Source organism: Poecilia latipinna, unplaced genomic scaffold, assembly GCF_001443285.1.
Source record: "Poecilia latipinna isolate Pla-1442-1.1 unplaced genomic scaffold, P_latipinna-1.0 Scaffold349, whole genome shotgun sequence".
NCBI lineage: Eukaryota > Metazoa > Chordata > Actinopteri > Cyprinodontiformes > Poeciliidae > Poecilia > Poecilia latipinna.
Window position 1 is genome coordinate 121,431 of NW_015112965.1, and position 24,282 is coordinate 145,712.

Here is a 24,282-nt window from a genome sequence, read left to right on the forward strand (position 1 = left end):
TGTTTAGTCTTATTAATATGCTGAAGGATTCAATGATGACCCAGCTTTAGATCTTCCAGTTGGGATGACGTACTTTTCCATTTATGGAGTGTCGTGATTTTTTTTTTCACTTTATTCCAGAAGCAACTGAAAAAAAAAAACAATCTAAGGATTTTTCCTTTATACAGATAAGTGGTGATTAACATTGCTCTGGATCCAATAGTGTTTATGGGTAAACACATAGAAACATCTGAAGAAAGCAAAATTGTAATTAACTGAAATTATTATTCTGGTAGTTTTCTCTCTTTTAACTTTTTTTGTTGCTCTGTTATTATTGCTGTCTTTCAGGATGGTGGGTGCTATGGGGACCTATTCTGTAAAGCCTTGAAAACATACAACATGTTGTGTTTTGGCATCTACCGCTTAAGGGATGCTCATCTAAACACACAGAGCCAGTGTACCAAACGGTGAGAATTAAGATGCCTTTATACTGAAAAAGAGAGCAAGATGTTTTGCTTTCATCTTCATTATATTGTTGCACTCAGTAGAAGTATTTACAAGCCTTCAACATTTTCACAATTGTCATGTTTACAACCACAAACTTCAACGTGTTTATTGGGTTTTCATGAGACTCAACACAAAGTAGCAAAAACTTGTGACATAGAAGGCAATTGATGGATAGTGTTAAACATTTCTAACAAATGCAAAATACTTAAAGTTGTGGCATTCATTTATATTAAGTCTCCGTAAATCTGTAGAATTACCTTTCGCTTTAGATACTGCTCCAGGTCTTGTTGGGTGTATCTTTGCTAGCTTTGTGACATAACTCAAGTTTATTCAGACTGGATAAAAAGTATCCGTGAAAAGTAGCTCTCACGTCTGTTTTATCATGGGTGCGCTGTGTTTCATGATGAGGTACAGAACTAACTTTCCCCTACACGTGTTGTACATTTAGTCATAAACTAGTATGTAACTGTAACAGAGACAATGTAGAGTAAGCACAATACCATGTCACTTTTTATTTTTTTTAGATGTTTAATTGTAAGAAATTTCCAAAATCATGTGCGATTTTTTTTTCTCAAGCTCATAATTATGTGTTAACTTGTGCTGGTCTGTCAGACAAAACCCAATGAAAATACACTGAAGTTTGAGTTTGTTGTTGTCTTACACCTGGTCAATTTCTTCTTCAGGTACGTCATCACCAATCCCCCATATGCATTTGAACTCGTGCCCTCCGACCTCATATTCTGCCTGATGCAGTTTGACCACAATGCCGGTCAGTCGCGGACCAGCCTTTCCCATTCTTCTCACTCCTCGCACTCTTCGAGCAAAAAGAGCTCTTCCGTCCACTCTATCCAAACTACCAACCGCGCCAACCGAGTCAAAAGCAGGGACTCGCGAGACAAACAAAAGTATGTGCCCCTTTAAAGCTGTCTGCCTGTCCATGTCTGTGACCAGTGCCTGCGGTCAGTGTTGTCCTGTGTGTCCTTCATCGAGTCTCAGACAGACTGCAGACCGCATCTGGATTGTTTGTGTACGTTCGTCTGAATGTGTATGTATGCGTCTCTTGTTTGGTTCAGTTTGCAGTACTTTGTGTGTTTTCCCCTTGAACAGGAGAGGCTCGTTACACAATCAAAGTAAGAAACAAGCAGGGTTTTTGTATTTCCTTATTTCTTTGTGCCGTTTTTCTTTGACTTCCTCCCCATCAATTAGGTTCACGTTTTCCTGCAGTTTTTGTACGCTTTAATGAGAAAAACATTAATCATCTTGTAAAATAAGGGTAGATTAATTTGTTTTTATTTGAGGATTGGCAAGTTACTGTACCTAATGTCAATCTGGAGCAAATAAATTGTATTCTTTCTTGATGTCAGAAAAGCACCCAGAAGCTACCTGCATTTCAAAATAATCAATCTTAAACAAATTTAATCTGCACCTGGTTTGCATTAGATGTCATCTATTGCTGTGATTACAGTGCTTGTATCTGCTCACATAACCACTTATATCTAATATTTTTCATTCATTTTTTTCTGACTTGGGGAATTTAAGCCTTGAAAGCAGAAGAAAACTTTCTTATGTATGTCACATTGTCATTTTTGTTTGCGAATTTTACACATAATTAGCCACTTAGCTTTCCTGCAGTTTTTCAGTGTCACATTCTTCCATTATAGACTTTTCTTAATTCTTATATCTTTCAAGTCTTTTTTAAAACTTGCATTCGTTTTACTTCTATTTTAAGATGAACCTTATTGTACTTGAACTGCACTTTAAATGACATGTCTTAAAAATTATATATTGTCTAAAAATATTGTATAACTTTTTTCCCTAACACCTTTTTTTTCCATTAAGTTGTTAATTTTGCATTAAATAATATCTGAAACTACGAAGTATTTAATTGTGTCAAAATATTTTGCAAGTAGAAACTGTTGATAATAAAGTTATGCCCAGATTCTAATAACGCCTTTACATGTTTATGTTTATTTAACTTTTTCTTTTTCTCCAAAGTCTGTTAATGGCATTTAATGATTTTTACCTACAAGGTGGTGCAACAGAATTAACAGGGATTGCAAAGACTTACAGGGATTTTGACTCTTTGCCTTGGTTCAGAGAAGCTGAAAAGAAGAAATATATTCACAAATTAAAGTAATTTATTGTTACATCACACTAGAGACTGTTGACTAAATGACTTGACCTATAAAAGACATACACAGTATCTCACATTTTTCATAGTTTTAATGTGTAAATAATTTTAGCACATATCATTTCAGTTCACTTAAAAATTGTACAATATTTTGTGTTATTTTATCACATAAAATCCTAATTTTAACATTAGCAGATGAAGCGTGGAATTGGTACCAGAAACTTTCAAAAACCTAGTCTGAATAACTTCAACTCAATCTTTCTCACTTCATAATTTTTCTCTCTGCAGTACAGAAACATGACAAACATTAATGAGCAACAAAAAACCTGTCTGTCCTTATACTTTAACGCTGCACCATATACTGGTCGGGCGGTACATGTTCTGTACCCGTCAGAGGTTTACTCTCATCGGCACTGAGGTCAAATACATTTAGAGCTTTTTATGATCCGTTTGAGCAGTTCCTTTTGCAGGGTGAGCTGATCACATGGCAAAAACGTCAAACTTAAAAAAATAATTATTGTGTGCACAAGTGTTAATTTATTGTGGATTTTTTTATGACCGACTAAGTCAAAATTTTACACATGCAGCAGGACAAAGATCGACAACAAACTGTTTGGAACAGCTATAGCAGGCTAACGTTAAGCTTCTGAAATTACCTCAGCTCTGTTGAATATTTTTGAAATGAGGTGAGAAGCCTACTTTTATTTGCTATTAATCGATTAAATATGATCATTTTTAAAAAAAAAAAACGTTCCCTTTAAGACATTCAGTAGCAGAGATGTTGGAGGTATTGTGTGTAAACTATCATGTACTTTAACTTTCTTTCCTTTTCTCATATTGCAGCTGAAAGAACACCCGGAATTTAAAATAATTATGCAGTCTTTTATATTTCTCAGTTTGAAAAAAAAAATAGCCTTGAATAATTCTTGTGCTCGTCTAAGTTCAGCCTCTACATGTGTGTGGCATGTTTGGTATTGTTACCATCTGTTCCACATTTGGTTTCATTCCGTTCTTTAGCAACTTTCATGAAAAACAGAAAGCTGCTTAGTACAGCAAACCAGAATCGTCTAACATAGGCTGTTTATTTTCTGTTGAGAAAATTATAACCTCCTTTTAACTTGTTCTATGTTCATATGTAATACATTCACATGCCTTTTTTTTGCTTCTCATCATCATGCTGCACAGTTTTCTCTTATTAATAAATCCATTTAGCTTGCATATAGTGTACTACTTTCTTTTTCTGAAGAGCAACAAGGATCAATAGAGTTGGCCAAGGTATGGAGATAAATAATTCTGCATGATAATTAATTTTCTGAGCACGGTCATGTCCTTGTTGACATTTTGCCCTCTAAATATGCATCAGGGGTGCATGATTATTATGACACATGCACCACATCTCACATTAGAATCGACTCTAGACAGTGTGTTTGCAAGCAAACGGTTTGATGCTAATTTGCATTTTATCACGTGATGTTTGATGTTGTATCATTGAAAACATGTATTTGCTCACACATGTGAATGAAGTGTACCGCTACAACTTTGCTGCTAAGTAACGTTAATTTAAACGCATGCCTGTGGACCTACCAAACATACAGGTGCAACTTAATAAATTAAAATGTCTTAGAAAAGTTTGTGTTATAATTCAGAAATAAAAACTCATTTTTAAAGTTTATTATATAGAGATTTAAAATGAAAATCATTGGTTATCCTGTTCTTATCACAATTGCTTTCCTTCCACTAAACTTCTAATTGAAATACAGCTTTCAAATTATAGGGAGCTTCTTTAGCAATAACCTTTTGTTGCTTATCCTTTTTGTCAATGACTATTTGACAAGTGATTGGTGGACAAAAAAAAGTCAGAAGTCTTCCCTCTGATTATTTTAGGCCATAAAGCAACATATATATATATATATATATATTGAAATATTTCTTTGTGTACATGAGTTCTACTTCTTGAACTGATACTCTTGAATAAGTAGATTTTCAACAATGTTCTAATTTATTGAAAGGCACCTGTGTAGTTAACCAAAAGAAACCTTCAATAAAGCCAATAGGCTTGATTAATTTAATTAAAGCTGCATTCAAACAAAAGTTTGACGCGCCTCTCAAACTTTGTACTATCCAAGTACACAGTCCTGTGAAAACAAAGACTGTCGTGACTGGTAATGTGAAAACAGGTGTAATAGCACCTCTAACAAGAATTGGTGTATCATTTTCTGTGTGACTTCATCAACTTTGCATCATTTCATTGAAGTGTGCACACATTCATTCATAAGCAGATCTATGAAGGTCCTTCAACATTGTCAGTTGGGGTATTTTATTATGCAATTCATGTTGTCTTGGGATTATTGTCCTTTTGCACAATCCAGTTTGGTCCTGGATGGATGATGATGTCACATTTGGCTTTATAGTACTTTGGCATATGAACCGCTTCTTGATCAACTCAAGGAGTTCAAAGTACTCAAATCCTAAACCTGCAAATCAACCTCAATTCACAACTTCTACCATGAGATATTATATGTATGGACAAAAATCCTGGCATCCCTGTGAAATTATTGATACTCATTCAGTGTTTTGTTGTTTTTTAATGTTATTAACCAACAAAGGAAAAGCTGACTGAAATCTGTTGGGTCTCAACGATGTCTTTTCTCACATGTGAATAATCATTCTCATAACAGAATTATGGACTTCACTTTGCTTGGACTATAACAGTTGCTACATTCTTGGGGTTCAACGATGGCTTCTCTGAGGTTAAGCATTTTTGACGCACTGCATCCGATTCATAACGTCCTTATTTCATTCTATTGAAGCAGCAATATACACCCTGGTTTCCCCAAAAGCAAAGTTTTTTCAAGGATCTCGTATAAAAAGTGTTATTGAATATACTATATTAACTGGGAGAGCTGCATTTCTGCAGAGAAAACAAAGCAGCATGTTCAAAGGCAGTAAAGGGATCCATCTAGTAAAAGTTGGAAATAATATCAAAAAGTTAATTTCTTAACTTTTGACTATTCTTATTCTTAACTATTGAACTAGTTAATTTAAAAATTTGCAATTCAGATGGTGTAAAAATTCATTACACACGCAGTGATATTTCAGAATAAGTGTGTATTTCTGTTCATTTTAATAATCTTGCCTAGAAGCTAATGACATCACAAATTAAGTTTCTTTGAAAATTTTAATTCATCAAGACCAATAAAAAAAACAAAACACATTTTTAAGACAAATTTGATGGCCAACACAATCATAGGAAAGACTACTGACCTGACAGTCATCAAGCAGGCAACTGATGGATAGAAGCTGTGCAGCAAATTACTGGAAAGTTTAGTGGAAGGACGGATGTATGAGAAAAGGGAGCTCAAGAATCAGGTGCAAGTCCACCCTGCAGAGAAATTTCAAACAAAGTCTGTCAGTGCTTCAAGAGCATAATAAATATCCTGTGATGTCTGGTGATGATCTGGGGAGCTGTGTCATCTGCTGGTGCTAGTCCATTGTGTTTTATCAAAGCACTGATGTAAAATGTATGCATTTATTGTGCAGTAGACAGGCATACCATGCAGTCATTTTCTTTTTTAATTAGTCCTGGGTAAGTTGTAATTTTCTACGAAACTGAATTTTGAGTTTCCATAAGCAGGGAGCCATAATTATCAAAGTTAACTGAAATAAATCTTCAAATATCGCTTTTTGTGTCATAATTCTGTATAGTATATAGGGTTCGCTTTTTAAACTACATTACTGAAATAAATCAACTTTGATATTTTTATTTATTTAGCTGTATCTTTAATACAAATTTTAATAACAGTCTGGAGGACGAGTTGATGAGCATTATGAAAAACTACGTATTGTCACCTCCTTAAAATAGGGAAAAATAATCATGTAGGCCATTATTATAGGAATGTGACAATATTTACAACTATACATTTCAGAAGCTGAAGCTTAACCTTTGATCAATAATTCTTATAGTTCTTTGAAAGGTTTTTGGAAAAGACCACTTTAGGAGATTAGAAGAGAGTCCGGCTGTTTAAAGGATTATTGAAGAGTTGCGTAATATTACTGGGACTCAGGTTAGAATTCCTCCAGATCCTCACATTAAGCAGATTTTTTTTTTTTTTTTTATGTACAATTTTCACCTTCACCTCTGTGTGCATGTGAAAACACTGACTGAAATCCAAACACATGTGTGTAGCATTAATGGTCTGATGTCCCCCCTCCTTCTTTGTCTCTATATGATTTTGGTTCTCAGAAAAGACATGGTTTACAGATGAACCAGAGAATACCCACCTGAGGACCATACAGATCAATCCTGTGAATACTCTCGCCGTCAAACCAGTCGGTCACAATAAATCCGCCAGTAGCTTGATCCCACCCATCAGAGAAGCCGAGGACGAGTGCTGAGCTCCGGACCTCACCCTGACACCTGGACAACTGGACCTCCAAGAGGACATATTGAGTGGGTGTCAGTGTGGACCTCGGATCATTTATCAGCAAGACAAACTGCTTTTCTTCCTTCATCTTTGCAGCAATGTAACATCTGAACTGATGTAGAAACATAAAGACAATCCTGACCACCACTCAACTTTCAGTTTGCACAGCAGTGACCAGACTCCATGACTGTTTTTTTTTTTTTTTTGCTTTTTCATTTTATTTTGGGGAACGAGGGTCACTTGAGCAAGAGCGTAACCATAGGCAATTATAAGCCCTGCTGGATAAAATACTCTAGTTGTAAAAGTTGCCTTTTAAGCTGTACATGAACAACTACTGCTACTGCATTTGAGTCTGGTTAAAGTATTCTGTACAGTTTGTTAGAATGTGTATTTTACATCCAGCTGCACCCCAACGCCCATCCACCACCACAGTGGCATTGTTGAGGTCTGATGCTGCGCTCCATTTACCACAGGAGTCGGAAATCCAGTAAGGGATGGAAATTAGCACTGGCCTAAAGTGGTTAAACTTATGAAATGGTGGATAGATATAAGGTCAGGGAGACAGGTTTGCAATTCATCAATTCGCCTGTAGGGGGCAACAGTGCACCTGAGCTGCAGCTACATTGCTGCAAAAACCGTTAATAGTAGAAGAAATACTGAATAGTTTTATATACACAGTAAGTAGTTGATAAAAACTTTTAAACATTCTCAAAATGAGCCAAAGAATATTATGATAAGCTAAAGAAAGCACTAACAATGAGTGTCTAGTTGTTTTTGTTATGAGAATAGCATTGTTCCCAATGCAAGCAGCAGGTTTTGGATTTCCTGACCTTTCATTATTGGATGCTTTTGCAGTTTTGCTCTTTGTGTGACCCAAATTTATTCGGACATTTTCTAAAGCAACAGGTGCATTGGAACTATATTCCGCTTTTACCTTAACGTATATGGCAGAGAACAGTGGTTCTCACGTTTTTGGTTTCATCTCAAGGAAACATCAGCATAATCTCAATAGGCTACTTATCTAACCTTCTAATTGCCATTTTCAAATAATATGGATGTAAAATTTGACCTTGTAGCTGTACATTTCCATGCCAAACGGCAAACATTTGAACGTCTCAACAAAAACGGCTATTTGAAGAAAATATGGTGTTGGTTTAAGCTAACTTGGTTATGAATAATTCATGTTGAAAATTTAGTTTCAACAATCAAATTATGCTAAAAGTTTTATGACATGACATAAGCAATTAGCTCACGATAAATCACTTCCAAACGTTTTCTACCTTCAAGGTGACATTTATCATGTTCAATTTAACAAAAAATTGAATTAGTTGAAGTTATAAATAATACACTATATAATACACTTTTGAAATTCTGCTACATATGTGTGCTCATTGGAAAACAGAAAATTGGCTGAACCACTTTGTGATTCATTTTCAGCTTTCCACATCATTGGTAATACAATTTTTTTTCAAACATTATAAAATGAGATGGTTCTGATCCTTTTTAACCTCTCTGCAAACTATTGATTTAGCATAAGGATGTAAATGAGCAAATATTACGAAAGTCCTACAAGAGAAGAACTAAACTTTCCCCAAAATGACTGGAGATAAATCAAAAGCTGGCTCAATAAAGCAATAGTATAGGGTGTACACACTACAAGGTAATTTTTTATGTTCTCTCATATTTGTGTATTTTTGCATTCAATAATACAAAACAATATACAGGTCACATTAAATATGGTTCAAAGTAATTTTGTATGATCATCAAACTGTTATTCTGTAAGAGCCAACAGGCACAAAAGGGTATTATCATAATTATAATCAAAAATATATGGTGTAAATACAAAGTCCTCTGAAAATATGCAGTTAAATTAAAAGCAAGATTTGAACATTTATATTGTTAATTATCTCCAACATATATCAAAAGTACTTACCAACAGAGAGAAATATACTTGTAATGTTTTATTACTTCGGTATGCACTCCACCTACATTATTCATAAAGTAAGTAAGAAGAGAGAAGATGGGAACAGTTGGGTATGTTTATGGTTGATTCCAGCAGATATGAGCTTCATGAACATGATACCTACTGTTAGAAGTAGGAAACAACAATGAACTTGCTCTCTATTTTATGCATTAAACACTGCAATACATTCTGTAGGATTTTACCGTTCTGGGTGCGATTGACCAAGAGTCAAAACTGAAAAATAAATGTTTTCCACTAAAGCTTTCCCAACGTTTAGCAAGCGTGGCAGCCATGTTTGTGGTGGTTGGCGTTAATAAGAAACCTGCAACTTTTCTCCTGGATATTCCAAGTTCAGGACTTCTCACATTTATTTTTTTTTTAACTCAGCATCCAAGGATTCCAAGTGCAAGTGGTGCGCAGCATGACTCTCAGTGGTTTCTTTGCCATTTGGAGCTAATTCACAACATTTGTGATGGTTAACATCGGCCAGTGTCCATATTGAAATGGCATATGGCTCTAGCCTTATCTCTATACACATGTACTTGTCTTATCCTTGCCTTTTCAAGTCTGTAAATGTTTTAAATGCTTTTTTATGCAAAGCAAAACTCCCAAAATATCACCACAAATTAAACAAAAGGTAACTTTTTATGATAGAGCTGTTTTTTTTTTTTGTTTTTTTTTTTCCTGAGATCTATTCATTAACACACAATACCGTTGACAGTTTTAACAGAGCATGGCACAATATTCCAAGTATGCAGATGAGTTGATTTTTTTTTTTTTTTAAAGCCACATATCGCATGAAGTGGGCATCTTTAAGTCCTCCTTTGGTTGTAAGCACTGCCTGACACAGGATTGTCTTGGAGGCAATGAGGAAACTTGAATGTACTCCATGACCAATCTTAATGCCATGATCGCTTCGTTGTATGGACGCTCGTCAAACAGCTCTATCATAAAAACGGGTTTGTGTCCAGAAACAAGAATTCCGATAAATCAATAATGATCAACAATATCAGCAAATATGGTTGTTTTGCTTTCAGAAATCATGTCTTATTTAAATAATTGAACACAGCTATACTGGCACTGTTGTCACTTTACTTTAGCATCCATGAAGACAAGAAGTAATAACATTAGTCCATGACATTCTGAATCCACAGGTGATTCTTCGTGGCCTAGCTTAGGATTTGTGTTGGATGTTGAAGGACAAAACACAAGTTTTCTGACATTTTTATTGGCACCGAGCTGTCCGACCCTCAGTGCCAGTAATGTGCCAGGCAGTGCTGAAGCCAACGGAGGACTCCACAAAGACCCACTGCTGCGAAAAGAGGCTTCTAGTTTTGTCGGTAATTCAACTCTCGGACGTCTTAAAAACAGCTTCCACCACCATCGCAGAACAATGTATTTCATGTAAATCTGTAAAACTTAATGTAAAGTATTCCTTTGTAGCGTGTTCCTGTTTGACGGTACCTGTGGTGTTGAGACGTATTCAGCATTGCTTGTATTCATTTTATGCACTTTTTAGCACATCCACTCGTCAAACGATAGTCCTGATTTGATATCTACGTCACTATACGCAGAAATAACATTATTGTCTTGTATAAACTTGATTGTACATAAATTGTACATGATTTCATTTTGTATTTTCACAAATTAAAAGCAGATGTATGGTGTTTTATCGAATGAGTTGTTACGCCTTTTACAGATTTTTCTCGTTTATAAGTAAATGCACATCACCGAAGCAGATGGACAGTACAAAAAGAACAGGAGGTTTGTTTCTGATATCTAAGCAGATCAAACAATGTCTCTCTGAACTCTAAGGATAAAAGGCTGATAAAAACACCCCACGTCCTCACCTTGGGGAAAGAGAGCGCCCATTATGTTGCTTGTTAACGATTTTACACACTGTGGCATTGTGGGAGACTGTCAGCATGCCAATAACATTTACAGTCTAACACCTCCCAGAGAGGCGGCTGATTTTCCAGATCCTCCTGCCAGCGGCTGTGTCACCTCATTTTAGTAAACAAACACATCCAGCCATCCTCTAAGATCAGCTATCAACCATACCTGCTCTAAGGGGGAGGAATTTTACACCAGGAAATGTTATAAATGCAATGTCTTGTAAAAGTTCAAGGGCTATAAACATTTTCACATTTATCATAAAACTCCAAAATTGAATATATTACATCTGGATTTTATGCAGCAGACATAAACAGAGCAGTGAAACCCCAGCGAGTCAAGACTTTCATAAAACCTTATGTCTACCAGCCTGGCACATACAGAGACTTGCATTCTGGACCTATTTCTCTTCGCAGAAAGGCTCAAGCTCGGTAAGATTATATAGAGAGCATTTGTGAACTTTAATTATCAAGCTCTATCACAGATTTCCAAATAGATGGACTTTGACTAGGCTATTCTAGCACATAAATATGCTTTGATCTAAACCGTTCCATAGTAACTATGGCTGCCACACTTGAAAATTGAATATATTTTGCATGGAGGCCTTAAATTTCAATTTCTGGTCTTATCTGACCAGAGCGATTTATTTTAGTGTTCTGTTTTCTCTACATGGTTTGTGGCAAACTTTTACCAAAAGGTCATATTGCTTTCTTCTTGCCAATCGTTCACAAACTCACAAACAATAGATATTCTGCTGACAGATTTTTCCACCTCAATGTTCTCCTTACTCAGCCTGTAAGCTAAAAACACATTTTTGTTCAAGGATTGTGTAGAATTTATTGTCTTTAAATTCTACACAATCTGGTCTTTGGTCTTAAAGACACTGTTTGTCCAGTAATGTTCTCAAACATTCCTCACAGAAAAGCTGTGTTTTAGACACAGGTGAGTCATTTAATTACACTTGATTTCATTTTGGGGTATCAAAGTAAAGGGGTTGTGTATTTGTGCATGTCACATTTTTAAAAGAAAAGCACATTTTAGAGACTAAGGTCATTTTCCTTCCACTTCACAAATCTGTGCTATTTTGCACTGGCCTATCATGTAAAATCCCAATGAAACACATCAAAGCTGACGGCTTTAATGTGAGAAAATGAGAATAAGTTAAACAAACACAAAAATCCACAGTTGCCTCTGAAGACCACTCTTTTGCCCAGCTTATACGGGTGATAATAGTTTCCATGACAATGCAGCTTTCCAAGTGCATCAATGCCAGCCCGGATAAACAGTGATTCTTTACCAAAACAAGGGGGTCATTACGGCAGCTTGTCAAATCAATGCCGAGAGTGTCCTGGCTGATTAAGGCGTCCCCTCACAGTCCTGACACAGTGTCAATATTGGCTGCCCTGTGGCTGCACACTCTCATGATTGGACTGAAATGCCCATCAGTCAGGCAGCTGAGCTGGACTAATGATTCCCTGTGCTGCCTATTAGAGAGACATGACAATTTAATCCTGTGGGCCAGGCGACGAAAAGTGACCTTGGTGCTTTATATTGAGGCTGAGGTAAATTGACAAGAGCAGATAAATCTTTACCTTGGGCTATTAACAGAATTAAACAACAACAAAGGCAGAAGGTTCTGTCTTTGTTGTTGTGTTTGAATCTGCCTTTTCCTATCCCAGTAAATTTAGGGCTCCCACAGGTTTTTGATCAAAAAAATTCATATTCCAGACTTTTGAAGATAGATTTTTTTTCCCCCCACAGTTCTCAGTCTTTTAAGGTTATTTTTTAAAATTCAAAGTACCAAAATACACTATGAATATATGGAATATATTTTATTTTTACCATGGGTTGACCTTAAATGTGGAACCTGGATAAACCAGGGGCAGGAAGTCAGGAAGGAAGGAAACAAAGGACTGAATAAAAGGTAGCAAAGAAGAAGATCACAAGAAAGAAAGAAAGAAAGAAAGAAAGAAAGAAAGAAAGAAAGAGAGAAAGAAAGAAAGAGATGGAGTAAAGGAATAGAGTAAGGGTGGAAATGATGATGAAAAGGAAAACCACAAAAGGGATGAAAATGAGGTAGGACACAATGAAGGGGAAAAGGAAAGGATAAGGACAAGAAAGGAAGGGATGAATAAATGAAGGAAGTAAGAGAAGTAACATAAGAAAAGCAGAGGACACAGAGAGGTGAAAAAGGACAAGGGAGAGTAAGGAGAAAGGCAATCATGAGAAACAAGAAAAGAAGAAAGGATGAAAACCAAGAAGCAAAATAGGACACAAGGAAGAAAAATAAGATGAAAGGAAGGATAGAAACAAGGTAATGGCAAAAAAGTAAGAATACAAGGTAAGAAGGAATGAAAACAAAGGAAAACAAGGATTGGAGTAAAGAAAGGAAAGATGACAAAAAGTGGACATTAGTAAAGAAAGACACAAGGAATGACACTAAGAAAGAAGAAGGCAATGAAGGACACAATGAAAGAAGGGATAAAAGAGATAAATAACACATTTAAACAACGAGATGGGTGATAAAGTATAGATTTTATGACATTTTATATACTCATAAATCCCAGACATGGGAGATAATCAAATTCCACACTTTTCAAGACTGCATAGGAAACTTGTAAATCTAAATATTAATCAAACCACCAGCAGGTGAGGAGGTGGTTCAACTCCTCATGAGTCAAATAAAAGCCATTGTTTAAATCCATCTATTTTTAAGAATCAAGCTGGAATATTAAAGCGGATGCTGCTTGAAGCTTGGTGTTTTTCAGATGTTCAAAGCCATTCCTGTATCGCCACAGGGCAAGCTATATTGCCTTGGACATCTATCTTAAGGGTACGAGAACAGTGCCTACATGGTTGGAAAAAAGCCATGTGTTTACACAGATGTTCCAAGCTTTTAGCACATTTCTTCCCCTACTGAGTTGCAGTGCCATCCTTTGTGCCGAGGGCCATATACATTTTATATTAGTTTCCCCTTTGATACTGAAATGAGGGATGGTAAGGTTTTGTACACTAAGACTCTTAAAGATTGCATTTAAATGGAGAAAAATCTAAAAAAAAAAATAAATAAATTGTTGTTAGGTCTGACTTTATTTCTCTATTTTTGCATGGTTGTGTCAATATAACACATATGAGAAAGAAAGGTAATGTGCCCCTCAGAATTAAAAACAGAGAAAGATAAGAATTTAATTACTGTTGTAAGGATGGATCATTATTATCTGTCTGCAAGGCCTGGTTAAAATACTGACCTCTAATGTTCACTGAAACAAAAAAATAAGAATAACTTGCTTCATTTACTTTGTTCTCATGCACGTTTATAGTCTATATAGTCTAAAGTAAAGCTTTTGGCTAATTTAATATTTTAGCATAGACAGTGGCTAACTGTCAGGGTGCCATTCATCAATGATGGAACTAGCTGACTTATAACTTCCAGGGTGGTGATAAGTGACAGGATGCAGTGCAGTTCAGTGGATAACTGGTGGAAAATGACTAATGAAAACAGAAATGCATACACAGTGCATACACAAATATGGAGAAAAAGGATTTACCAAATTGAAAGCCAACTCCAGCACTAAAATGAGAATATTGAATAGTGGTTTGCATATTTGTTGTAGTTTTAGTAGTACACCATGATTTAAAAAAAAAAAAAGTTTAAACCAAAAGTTTGGGATTTGAATAGAAATCCCCCTTACTGTCCCACAGGATTGAAAACGGTAACAGTAGTAGTTACACAGGGTCCAACCGTGGCCGCCGACAAGTGAGTACAACCAGATCTGAAGCTTAATCTTACAATAAGCTTTCAGAGATTTAGCGCCTGTTTTTTTCTGTTTTCAATTTTTCTTCTGCACGTTTAAAATATTTTTTTTTTCTTAAAGAAAATAACCTGTTGCAAATGACAAACAGATGGCAACATCCCATAACATTACTTCTAAGCCAAAGTTGTAAAGATGATTTACAATTTGTACGATATCATTCTCCGTGATTCATGTTTCTGTCAGCTCACTCACTGGAGGTTAATAGAAATGCCAGCATACTTGCTGATTTACTTAGTAAAATTTTCATCCCAAGGTTCTGGTGTAGAAGATTGGAGTCAGAGAGAGTTACAGGATTCATGCATTATGCAGAACAAGTTGAGGCGACCTTCAGCCATCACAGTCTTTTCTATATATTACTGTGGGCTTGACCCTTCCAAGGCTCGAAGGAGCGTTTGATATATTTAACCACTACTGCCATTAAATGACTCACAGTCCTTATGAACTGAGCCCTTTTTTATATGTCCAGTAACATCAAGGTGGTATCATTTTGATTAAAAGAGAGTTTATGGTATGTTTTTCTTTTTAACCGCAGGTAAGGTTTTATCAAAGAGGAAGAAAATCATATTTTAAATGTGAACTTAATCAGCAAATAAATCTCCTGCTTGGCCCTTCTGATTTTTATGCCCCACATTATTGACTTCACCATATGTCTGACATATGCAGGGAAAAAAAAAAAAAAAAACCCTCTGCTGTTTCTGTTTGATACAGAACACATCGGGAACGGGCGAGGAGTAAAAGGCTGGTTTACAGTACGATGTCCCTTTTCATATAATTGGCGTTAGAATTATTTATGACATTAATTGCTGCGTTATCGACTAGCTGTCAACTCCTTGAGCTTAGAGTCCATTCTTCTTCGCTAAGAGCGCCTGCTCAGCCTAAAGTAGACTGACAAGCTAATTATACCATCTTCCCTCTCAATGATAAATGCCATTAATGTGAATCTAGCCTTGAAATGAGACTCCCAAATCGACCCAGATCATCTTCATTCTGCCTTATTTCCTCTCCAATCAATTTGTCTTAAAGAATTCATGGCATTAAAAAAAAAAACTCTAATATTATCCATTTATTTTGTATACAAATTCAGAAAAGAAAAACTCTGTTTATGTTTAAACAGTGATTGGTTAGAGAGACTTGCCAAAAATACAAGTGGTTGTATCAGCTAAGGCCTGAGCATATAGCTGACACCAGAAAAACTCCCCTTCTGTTTGCTCACTTTTTGACATTACTTCATGCTAAACTTTTCTTGTTTGAGGTCATTTAGGATAGCCACAGTTATTTCTAATTGCCTAATTCCATAACAATGCAAATATTTTTGAGAACGTTTAATATTTTGATGGTGAGGGCTGCTTTAGCAGATCATTTGCACTGTTGCCTTGCAGCAAAAAAAGGTCCAATGCAACCATTGTGTTTTCTGATACAGAGTTTTTGTGTTCACCCTGTACAGGCATGTGCCAAACCACCTGTGTGCGGTTTGTCCTTTTTGTCTCAGTACGTCTGACCTGTCCAGAGGTACTGTCCAGTGTGTTCCCTGCTTCTTACTGACAACTGCAGCAGACTGACAGCATGGCCTAATCCTACCTCGGATGGACGATCGAAACCAGTTTTGTTCTCCACACACCAACATTAGCAGTTTTAGGTAGCAGGTGTAAAGAGGCATACTCTATCAGACCAGGGCAAAGCACTGTTGCCAACTTAGCATCTTTGTCGCTATATTGAGCAACCTTTGATAACTTTAAAAAAAGATTGCAGGCAATCAGTCTGACAGCAGTCTTGTGCAGAAAACCCAGTCAGTACTGAGGGCAGAAAAGAGACCTTCTCCATTCCATGTTCACATTGCAATTGAATCCCTCATGCGCAAAGCTGCAACTGATCCTGTTCTGGATTACAAAGAACATAAGAATTATGTAAATATAATTTTTCATGTTGCCTAATGTTTTTTTTTTTCCTTCTACTGACTGGATCATACATGACCAAATGTGCAATTTAACATTATCTAGCAACTTTTAGGACAGCCAGTTACTACTTTCCTTGTCGAAGAGTTGGCAACAGTGGGGGGTAGGGTTACCAGAACATGGGCCAATCCTGGCCTCTGGGTCATTTGCTACATGGCTGCAGAGTTTTAAAAGTAGACATGTTTAATTCTTTAACTTATTTTTTTAAATTTTAACTTCCATGGTACCGACTACCAGTCCCCAAATTTTAACTGACGATATCAACAACAACTGTACCTCCTGCCTTTTCCATAAAAGATTAACCGCTCGATGTTTCGCTGCCAGAGCAGCTTAGCAAAAATCTATACATTAATGCAAATGTGTCAAAACGTTAAAATTGAACTTTAAAAATCCCTTCAAACTTCTTAGCTCACGGAAACATTTTTAAAAACTAGACCTTTCTCATCAACCCTGCCCACACACTCTAAATAAGCATAGAAGGCTCACATTATCGTTCTACATTTGAGTATTTAGGGAAAAAAAAAACAAATGAAGGAAAAAGAAAAAAGAAAAAAATGTTTTCCTGCCACTTGGAACTGATTGTTTCATACTATTTTTCCTTTTTAATGATGCCGTTAACATATCCCGACTTCACAGTGGATGTACCCTGACAACAATGAGAGCTGACACATACCAAACTTGGTATGTCCCAGAGCCATCTTCAGTGGCTGGGATGCTGTCAGCTCCACCTACATCAGTGGCTGTGTCTCAATGGTAGCGTGACACATGTCAGAAACTTTTACATGTCTGCTCTTTTCTGCACAGAGCTTCCACATCCTGGAGGTGATGTTTTACTTATATTTATGTGTATGAATATTCAAAGTGGTTTCATTTGCTGTGATTTTGACAGCACTTTTGTCTCACTCTCCGACATTAAAAATCAGACTAAACTTTTTCCCATTTTCCTTGTCGTTTAGGATACGGATACTTATATGCTAAATGAAAGAATAATGAGGATATGGCATTCTATATGATGGTCAGACTCAGCTGGACCCTTTAAATCAGCTAAAAATATTCCTAAAATTCCTACTCATCCTTTTAAACCTGCTCAATACATTTGCAGTAATTAATAGACTATGTTCATCTGCAGCTCCACTAGCCTAGGCAGCTAAAAACAGAGCCTACAATTCAACAGGAAAAGACATCTGTGATGATTGCACATGCCTGCTGCATCCAGAAGCACATCTGATCTTTAACCTCCTTTGATCAGCAGTTTTGGCAAGGCAATCCATCATGGTGCTCTTACTGTCAGAAGAGGTGCCTGGCTGCAGCTGTGTGTCACTGGCTAAGAGGGGCTGCTTAAAGGCAATCATGTCAAGCTCCTCACGACTGCTCAGACTCCCAGATTGAAGGAGGACTTGACAGGGCCAGAAGAGTCAGCTGAAGACACTGGAGGGCTGCGTCTGACTGCTCTGTAGCCATGACAGGATGGCTGATTGCATACTGCAAACAGCTGACTGGATTCACTCAAAAATGCATGAAATGGAGCACTCTAATGCACAATTTTCAGGAGCAGATTAAATGTGTATTTTGTCATGTTATAACCACAAAGATAAATTTTATTTTCTGGGGTTCAACTTTACTGTTGCACTTCTAAAGAAATCCAGTGCAATCATTTACCTTTGGAAGCCTCATAATTATTAAATAGATTTCACCTGTTTGTGACTATCTCAGGATAAATGCAGCTGCTCCATCCATCCATCCATCTTCTATACCTGCTTTGATGGATTGCTGCACAGCCAATGACTCAATGCAATTGGTTGGATTTCCTCTAAAGCAATTTTTCTTGTTTTATTTTTGTTTAGGTTTTTTTTTTACTCGTTTGCATATTTAACAGAACTTAATTTTGTTTACTTGAAATACATGGTAACTGAAACTGTCTTTAAGATTCATCAGAACTGAATATATATTTCTGTGTGAGAATTTGATCTGTTTTGTTTTGGAAAGTGTCTAGAAACCACATTTGCTGTGGATCAATGTTATATACAGTACCTACACTAAATTGAACTGCTTCAAATCAATACTTGCAAGATTGCTGGAGTGTGGTGGCAGATGGGGAGAGATTTCTGACTAAACAACACCGTAGAGTGGCACAAAAACTCTATTATAATAGTGCGACATGGTAGTGACAACGTCATGCTGTGCAAATGCTTCTGTTTAGCAGGGAGACTGCTCAGAGTTAATGAGAGGTAGAACAAAACTAAACATTACACAATCATAGAAAAATACCTGCTAGATGCTACTTGAAACCAGACTGGAAGGCTCAGTTTTCAACAGAACAATGGTGCTAAACATGCAGTCAGAGATACAATGGATGGGTTCAGACTAAAGAATAATCATGTATTACAATGATCCAGTCAAAGCCCAGACCTAAATCCAATTAGGAATCTTTGACGGGACTTAAAAATTACTGTCCCCAGATGCTTTCCAATCAATCAGTCGGAGCCTGAATGGTTTTCCGTAAAAGGATGGGCAAAAATTTCCGTCTCTAGATGTGGAAATCTGGAAGAGACATAAACCAAAACACTTGAAGCCTTAACTGCAAAGAAAGTTGGATTTACAATGAATCAACTCAGGGGGGACTGAATATAATACCATAATGCTCCTTCCAGAACATGTAATACTTATTTTGGTCCAAGCCTGGAAATTCCAGTGAAGTAGTTGTAGCATAACAAACAATTAAAAATGTCATGTTGTGTTTAACATTACTGAAAAACAAAATTAGCATCAGAAAAAGCATCTGTACTCTTTCATGGGAGTATCCCACCAAATCATGGTCAGAAAAGTGTTGCTTTGGTTTCATTTCCAAAAAGGTTCGAGGGTGAGTTGACCTCAAATGCATCAAAAATATGATACGTTTTTTTTGCAAGTCACACACCGAAGGACATAGTGAATATTTTTATGCTGATGCACACAATAAAACAAAGACCAAACTCTGGTTCTCAGAGAGATCTTCCTAAGAAGGAGGTCAGGCCGTCATTCCGCAAAAATAACACTTGTCAGAGACCCAGAGAAACCAGTGGGAGCTATTCTGGCTCCACTGTCGATGACTCTTTGACAGAGAAACAGATAGAAAATTCTCCATCTCTTTCACACAAGCACTGAGTGCATTAAGTGCAAAAAACCCAGCCCTGACTTTCAGACAAAGAAGCTGAGTGACGGCTTGCTGACTGCAGCTCCGAGGGTGCAATAACATGATGTGAAAGGACATTGTCAGGAGCCGAGGAGACGAGCCAAGATTGTACATAGTGACAGAAAACAGAGATGAGGACAGAGATACTGGTGCCATATTAGTGGCCGGCATATTCAAACACCGCGCTTGAGTTTAAGCAAACTTGACATCACCTCCAGTGGCTTCAAAGCGCTCACTCCCCTCTGCCTCCCCCTTCTGTCTGCAGCCAGTTTTTCCCTCTGATGTGTCTCCACGCTCCTCTGTCTCTCATGTGGAGGGTAACCAGCAGGCCTGCTCTGACAGGATGGCGGATGGGGGGCGCTGCGGCCTGCAGATACCCTCAGTCAATCTAAATTTGGTCACGGCAGTGGGAAGTGTGCTCACTTTTTTTTCCCCGATATCTGCGCTACTCGAGGTGATCTGAATGCTGAAGTGTGAGGAGCTGTCACCTTGTATGAGAGCCTGTACCAGCTCCTCTTGAGGGGCTCTGAGGCAGCGGAGGTGATAGAGATCTCTCCATCCTGATAGGCTGCTGGGACACTGTGGATCCTTAAAGACGGAGAGGAGGGATCATGTTCCACAGCATCTGCTTGGTGACGGGAGGCCGGCAGTGCAAGAGGCAACTCATCACCAGACCTCCTCTTTGGAAGGAGCCGTGACTCTGCCAGAACAATCCTCATTCATTCGGTGAAAAACTGAAAGTTACTGGTTGCTGTATTTGAATCTAATTTCAAAAGAACAAAAAGGCCTAATTCTTGATACTTTAAATTTCAGATCAAAAACAATAAATGAGAGAAAAAATGACCAAGGAAGAGTATTTTGTTTCAATAAGACACCAGGTTTAGAAGACCCAGAGAACACTCCCATGGTAGTATTAGTTTTGTCACAATCTATTAATACAATGATGATCCTCCAGCCATGAAAAGTTATATATTAATCCAACTAAGACCCTCACTACTTACACATTTGAGAAATGTTTTTATTTTCTTCAGATCCTGCTAAGCACAGCATCTTCTCAAGGTCATTTACACAAACACCGGAGGTCAGGATGTGTATCTCCTGCAACAAGAAGCTTCAACGTAGAAGGAATGTGTGTTTCAAACAGGTCTTGTATAAAGAAAAGCTCAAAGGTTATGGTTTTAAGCTAAAGTTTGGTGGACTAGCAACCTGTCCAAGGTGTCTCTTACCCAACGACCTCTGGTAATGGGCACCAGTCCCTTGCAATCATGCAACGATAAACAGGTATAAACAATGGATAGATTAACTCTTATAGGGACCAAGTAGGCTCCAGAAAACTGCATAGAGTTTATGCAGCAGAGCATCATGGGAACAGTAGTCCTACTTGACTTCCTTCTTTCAGCTCATGTCATACTTTTATCAAACAGGCTGACATAAAATAGCTCACCTGAACACAAATGTGTTGTCTTTTCACACTAACTTCTCTGCTACTTTTCTCTTTTTTTTCCATTTTAAAAAGAAGCTATTTTGTGGAGAATATTTGAGCTTTAAAATGCGTAAGAACATGTCAACAGAAGGTATCAAGATTAAATAGAACCCTTTAAGACAAAGGAGTCTAGTGATAAACCATGCATGGCATCAATGAAGCAGTCCCACTTGTGAATGCTGGCATTTGTTTCGGTTTTGCGCTCTTCCTGGAAGGGATGCTGCAAGCCTGCCTTGAGGCAGCAGTAGGCACCGGTGTTTGCACTCCACAGGCCATTAACAGTTCAGCCCACCTTCCACAGCAGGGCAGCAGCTGGAGAGAGCGCAACAAGCAGCAGTGGTGTTGGATGTTCCCCGCAAATTTAAAAAAAAAAAAAAAAAAAAAACATAGCCAGCGGCAGGGAAGGCTGGAATACGCTCCGAGTTAAGCTGCCAGCTGTGCGGCTGTGTGTGATAAAGTGCAGATCAGCATAAACACACTCAGGGGCTCCCCGCACAGCTGGTCACCGTAGGTTACAGTTCTGAAAGATGAAGTGCAGGAAAGGGAGGGTGGGAGGAGGAGACAGATGAGGATGGTGGCTGATCCGCAGATCAGGTCTGAGGTGAAGAGGAGGCTCGGGGGAGAGGGGAACACGAGGAGAGGGAAGGCGAGGGGAGATGATTGTGTAAGGAAAAAATTGGACATTCATAGTCATGTGCTGGCAATTAAAAAGACATCATCATAAAGGCATGAAAGCACTTTATGCATAATACAGCTCAAATTATATGTCAGCACACGAGTGTCCTCAGTACATAATGCCCATTGTGCAATATTAAGCAATGGACACACAGGTGGGACAGATTAGCTATCTCCTTGCAGATTGAAAACAAGCACAGCCAACATGTCAGGGTTAGATTATAGTTAACAGGAAACACATTTATAACGAAATCAGCTCTCAGGCTTTTGGAGTCATTACTCTGACAAGGGGTGACACAGCCAAATGACGTGAAAACAACATGACCCAGTGACCCGTTTGCAATGTCTTTAAGTGCTGAAGTAGTCAAAGAGAGTTCAAATACTGTGCAAAAACGCTTTAGAACACAATTTACCACTAACTTCACTTACATTAAGATGAAGAAATGATATGATTCAATAATGGTGTTGATTTGCCTAAATTTATAACAAAAATGTTGTTGTATAGTTACTTCTTAGCTATAAGAAATAATTTTTTCTTATAGAAAAATGAAAAATGCTGTATTGTTTTTTATTGCAAGTAATTTTTCTCATAGATAAGGAAAAATACTTAAAATGAATGTATCTTTTTTTTTACTCTATCATAATTTCACGGCGAAATTAAGAAAAGAATAGCCTTTAAGGCATCAACATTTTTGTATCAAAACTGACACAAACATGGGCCATGTAATTTTCATTTCTAAAACTGTGTAAAGTTTTAGTTATGAGGTGTATCTAGAAATCTGACTTTATTAAATGTGCAATGGATTTAATCCTTCAGGCCTTATTAATATGAGTACAGTTTAACAGAGAACAATCATTGCTAAACTAATACAGATTTTTAAAGTAATGAGATATAAACAAATGTTTTTCAGTTTTTCTGAAGACAAGAGTCAAGCCAAAAGACAAAAGGATCGACTGTAGCCGAATGATGACTGTATAGTGAAACAGAAATTTTTACATGAAACTGATTAAATTAAGAATTGAGTGTAACTTTTATCAAGCATGTGGAACCTAATGACATCTTTCCTCACTGTATTAAGTAATCTTACAACAAATATTTAATCATATGTTGAATACTGCTATCCAAAGCAGCCTGACACTGGGTGAAGTTTAGATGATTCATTCATTTCCGCGGTTCTGTTTGCTGAAATTCATCTGATCCCAGAGAAAACACAGAGCAGCATCTGATAAAGTTATGCAGGCATTTAAGTTTTCACTTTCCCTGATTTAGCATGACTGCGCTTGTCACAGAGATTTAGGACGGCCTGCAGTCTGCATTCTGTTTGTTGTGACCGTACATGCTGAGCGCCTGGATGCTTTCAACTTCAGAGTTATTGATTCAAGTTTTAAATGGTTCCCATATTATCCAAAGACCTCTGAAAGATTAATTTGCATCACTGTTCATCTGTAATTCATTAGTCATTTGGAGAGTTTAACCAAAGGGACTCTGCCTTGAGCTGAAAAAAAAAATCACTCAAAAGAAGCTTGCATGAGGGATAAACTACTAGATTATGAGACTCACATACACTGAGACATGTGGCACAATAAGATGTCTGACGTTTACAATAGTTAGTAACATACAGAAACATGGATCAACACAAAATAACAAACAAATATAAATTGAAAGGAAAAAGATACATGATTTTTTAATAATAAAAAATAAAATAAAAACTATGTTTTTTTAGATGAAATCTTATCTCCTGTTAATAAGATTACACAATATGTTTCAGAAGTCCAACTTTGTGCAGTTTCATCTCCGTTAGCAAACAGCTTAATAAGGAGCAATGGACACATTAAGTAGGTAAGGGGAAAAGTAGTGGAGGTTAAAATAATATGAATCTTAAAATTCATCTGAGAATTTTAAGATTAGAGCACAACATCAAAACATGGTCACCGATCGTCACTGGACAGGCCAGGAAAGGAGATCTGGGTGAGCTGTTGAGGTTCACAGCTCAGGTGAGAGAATCTGTTCACAGGACAATTTTGGGTTATATCCTCCCCAAATGAAAGTGTAGCCAGAAGAAAACCATTTTTGAGAGAAAGTCAAAATAAATTCAGTTTGCAGCAAAACAGGTGGACCGATTGTGCGTTTTTGGCCTACATAGTGTATGCTGCATGTGGAGGGAAACTATCAGTCTGCCTCAAACTGAACACATGATCACTGCAGTGAAGCATGATGGAAAAGGAAGCTGATCAGAGTCAAAAGAAGCTTCCTCTGTCTTTGTGATTCTAGTTGTTCACATATTGGG

At 37.2% G+C, this 24,282-nt stretch overlaps 1 protein-coding gene across 22 annotated transcripts in view; it reads left to right on the forward strand.

The window, feature by feature from the left end:
* LOC106949528 (calcium-activated potassium channel subunit alpha-1-like) overlaps window positions 1–8,918 on the forward strand; it is a 96,496-nt gene extending 87,578 nt beyond the window's left edge. For 12 of the 22 annotated variants that reach the window (XM_015035813.1, XM_015035820.1, XM_015035817.1 and 9 more), the window contains 5 exons: window positions 328–446; window positions 1,170–1,391; window positions 3,864–3,892; window positions 4,744–4,794; window positions 6,861–8,918. In XM_015035813.1, the coding sequence (XP_014891299.1) occupies window positions 328–446; window positions 1,170–1,391; window positions 3,864–3,892; window positions 4,744–4,794; window positions 6,861–7,012 (573 nt within the window). In that variant the 3' untranslated portion in view covers window positions 7,013–8,918. Of the gene's footprint in view, window positions 1–327; window positions 447–1,169; window positions 1,392–3,863; window positions 3,893–4,477; window positions 4,480–4,743; window positions 4,795–6,860 lie in introns of all 22 variants that reach the window. The other 10 variants (XM_015035829.1, XM_015035831.1, XM_015035832.1 and 7 more) reach the window with 3 other exon arrangements.
* The last annotated feature ends 15,364 nt before the right edge of the window (window positions 8,919–24,282 follow it).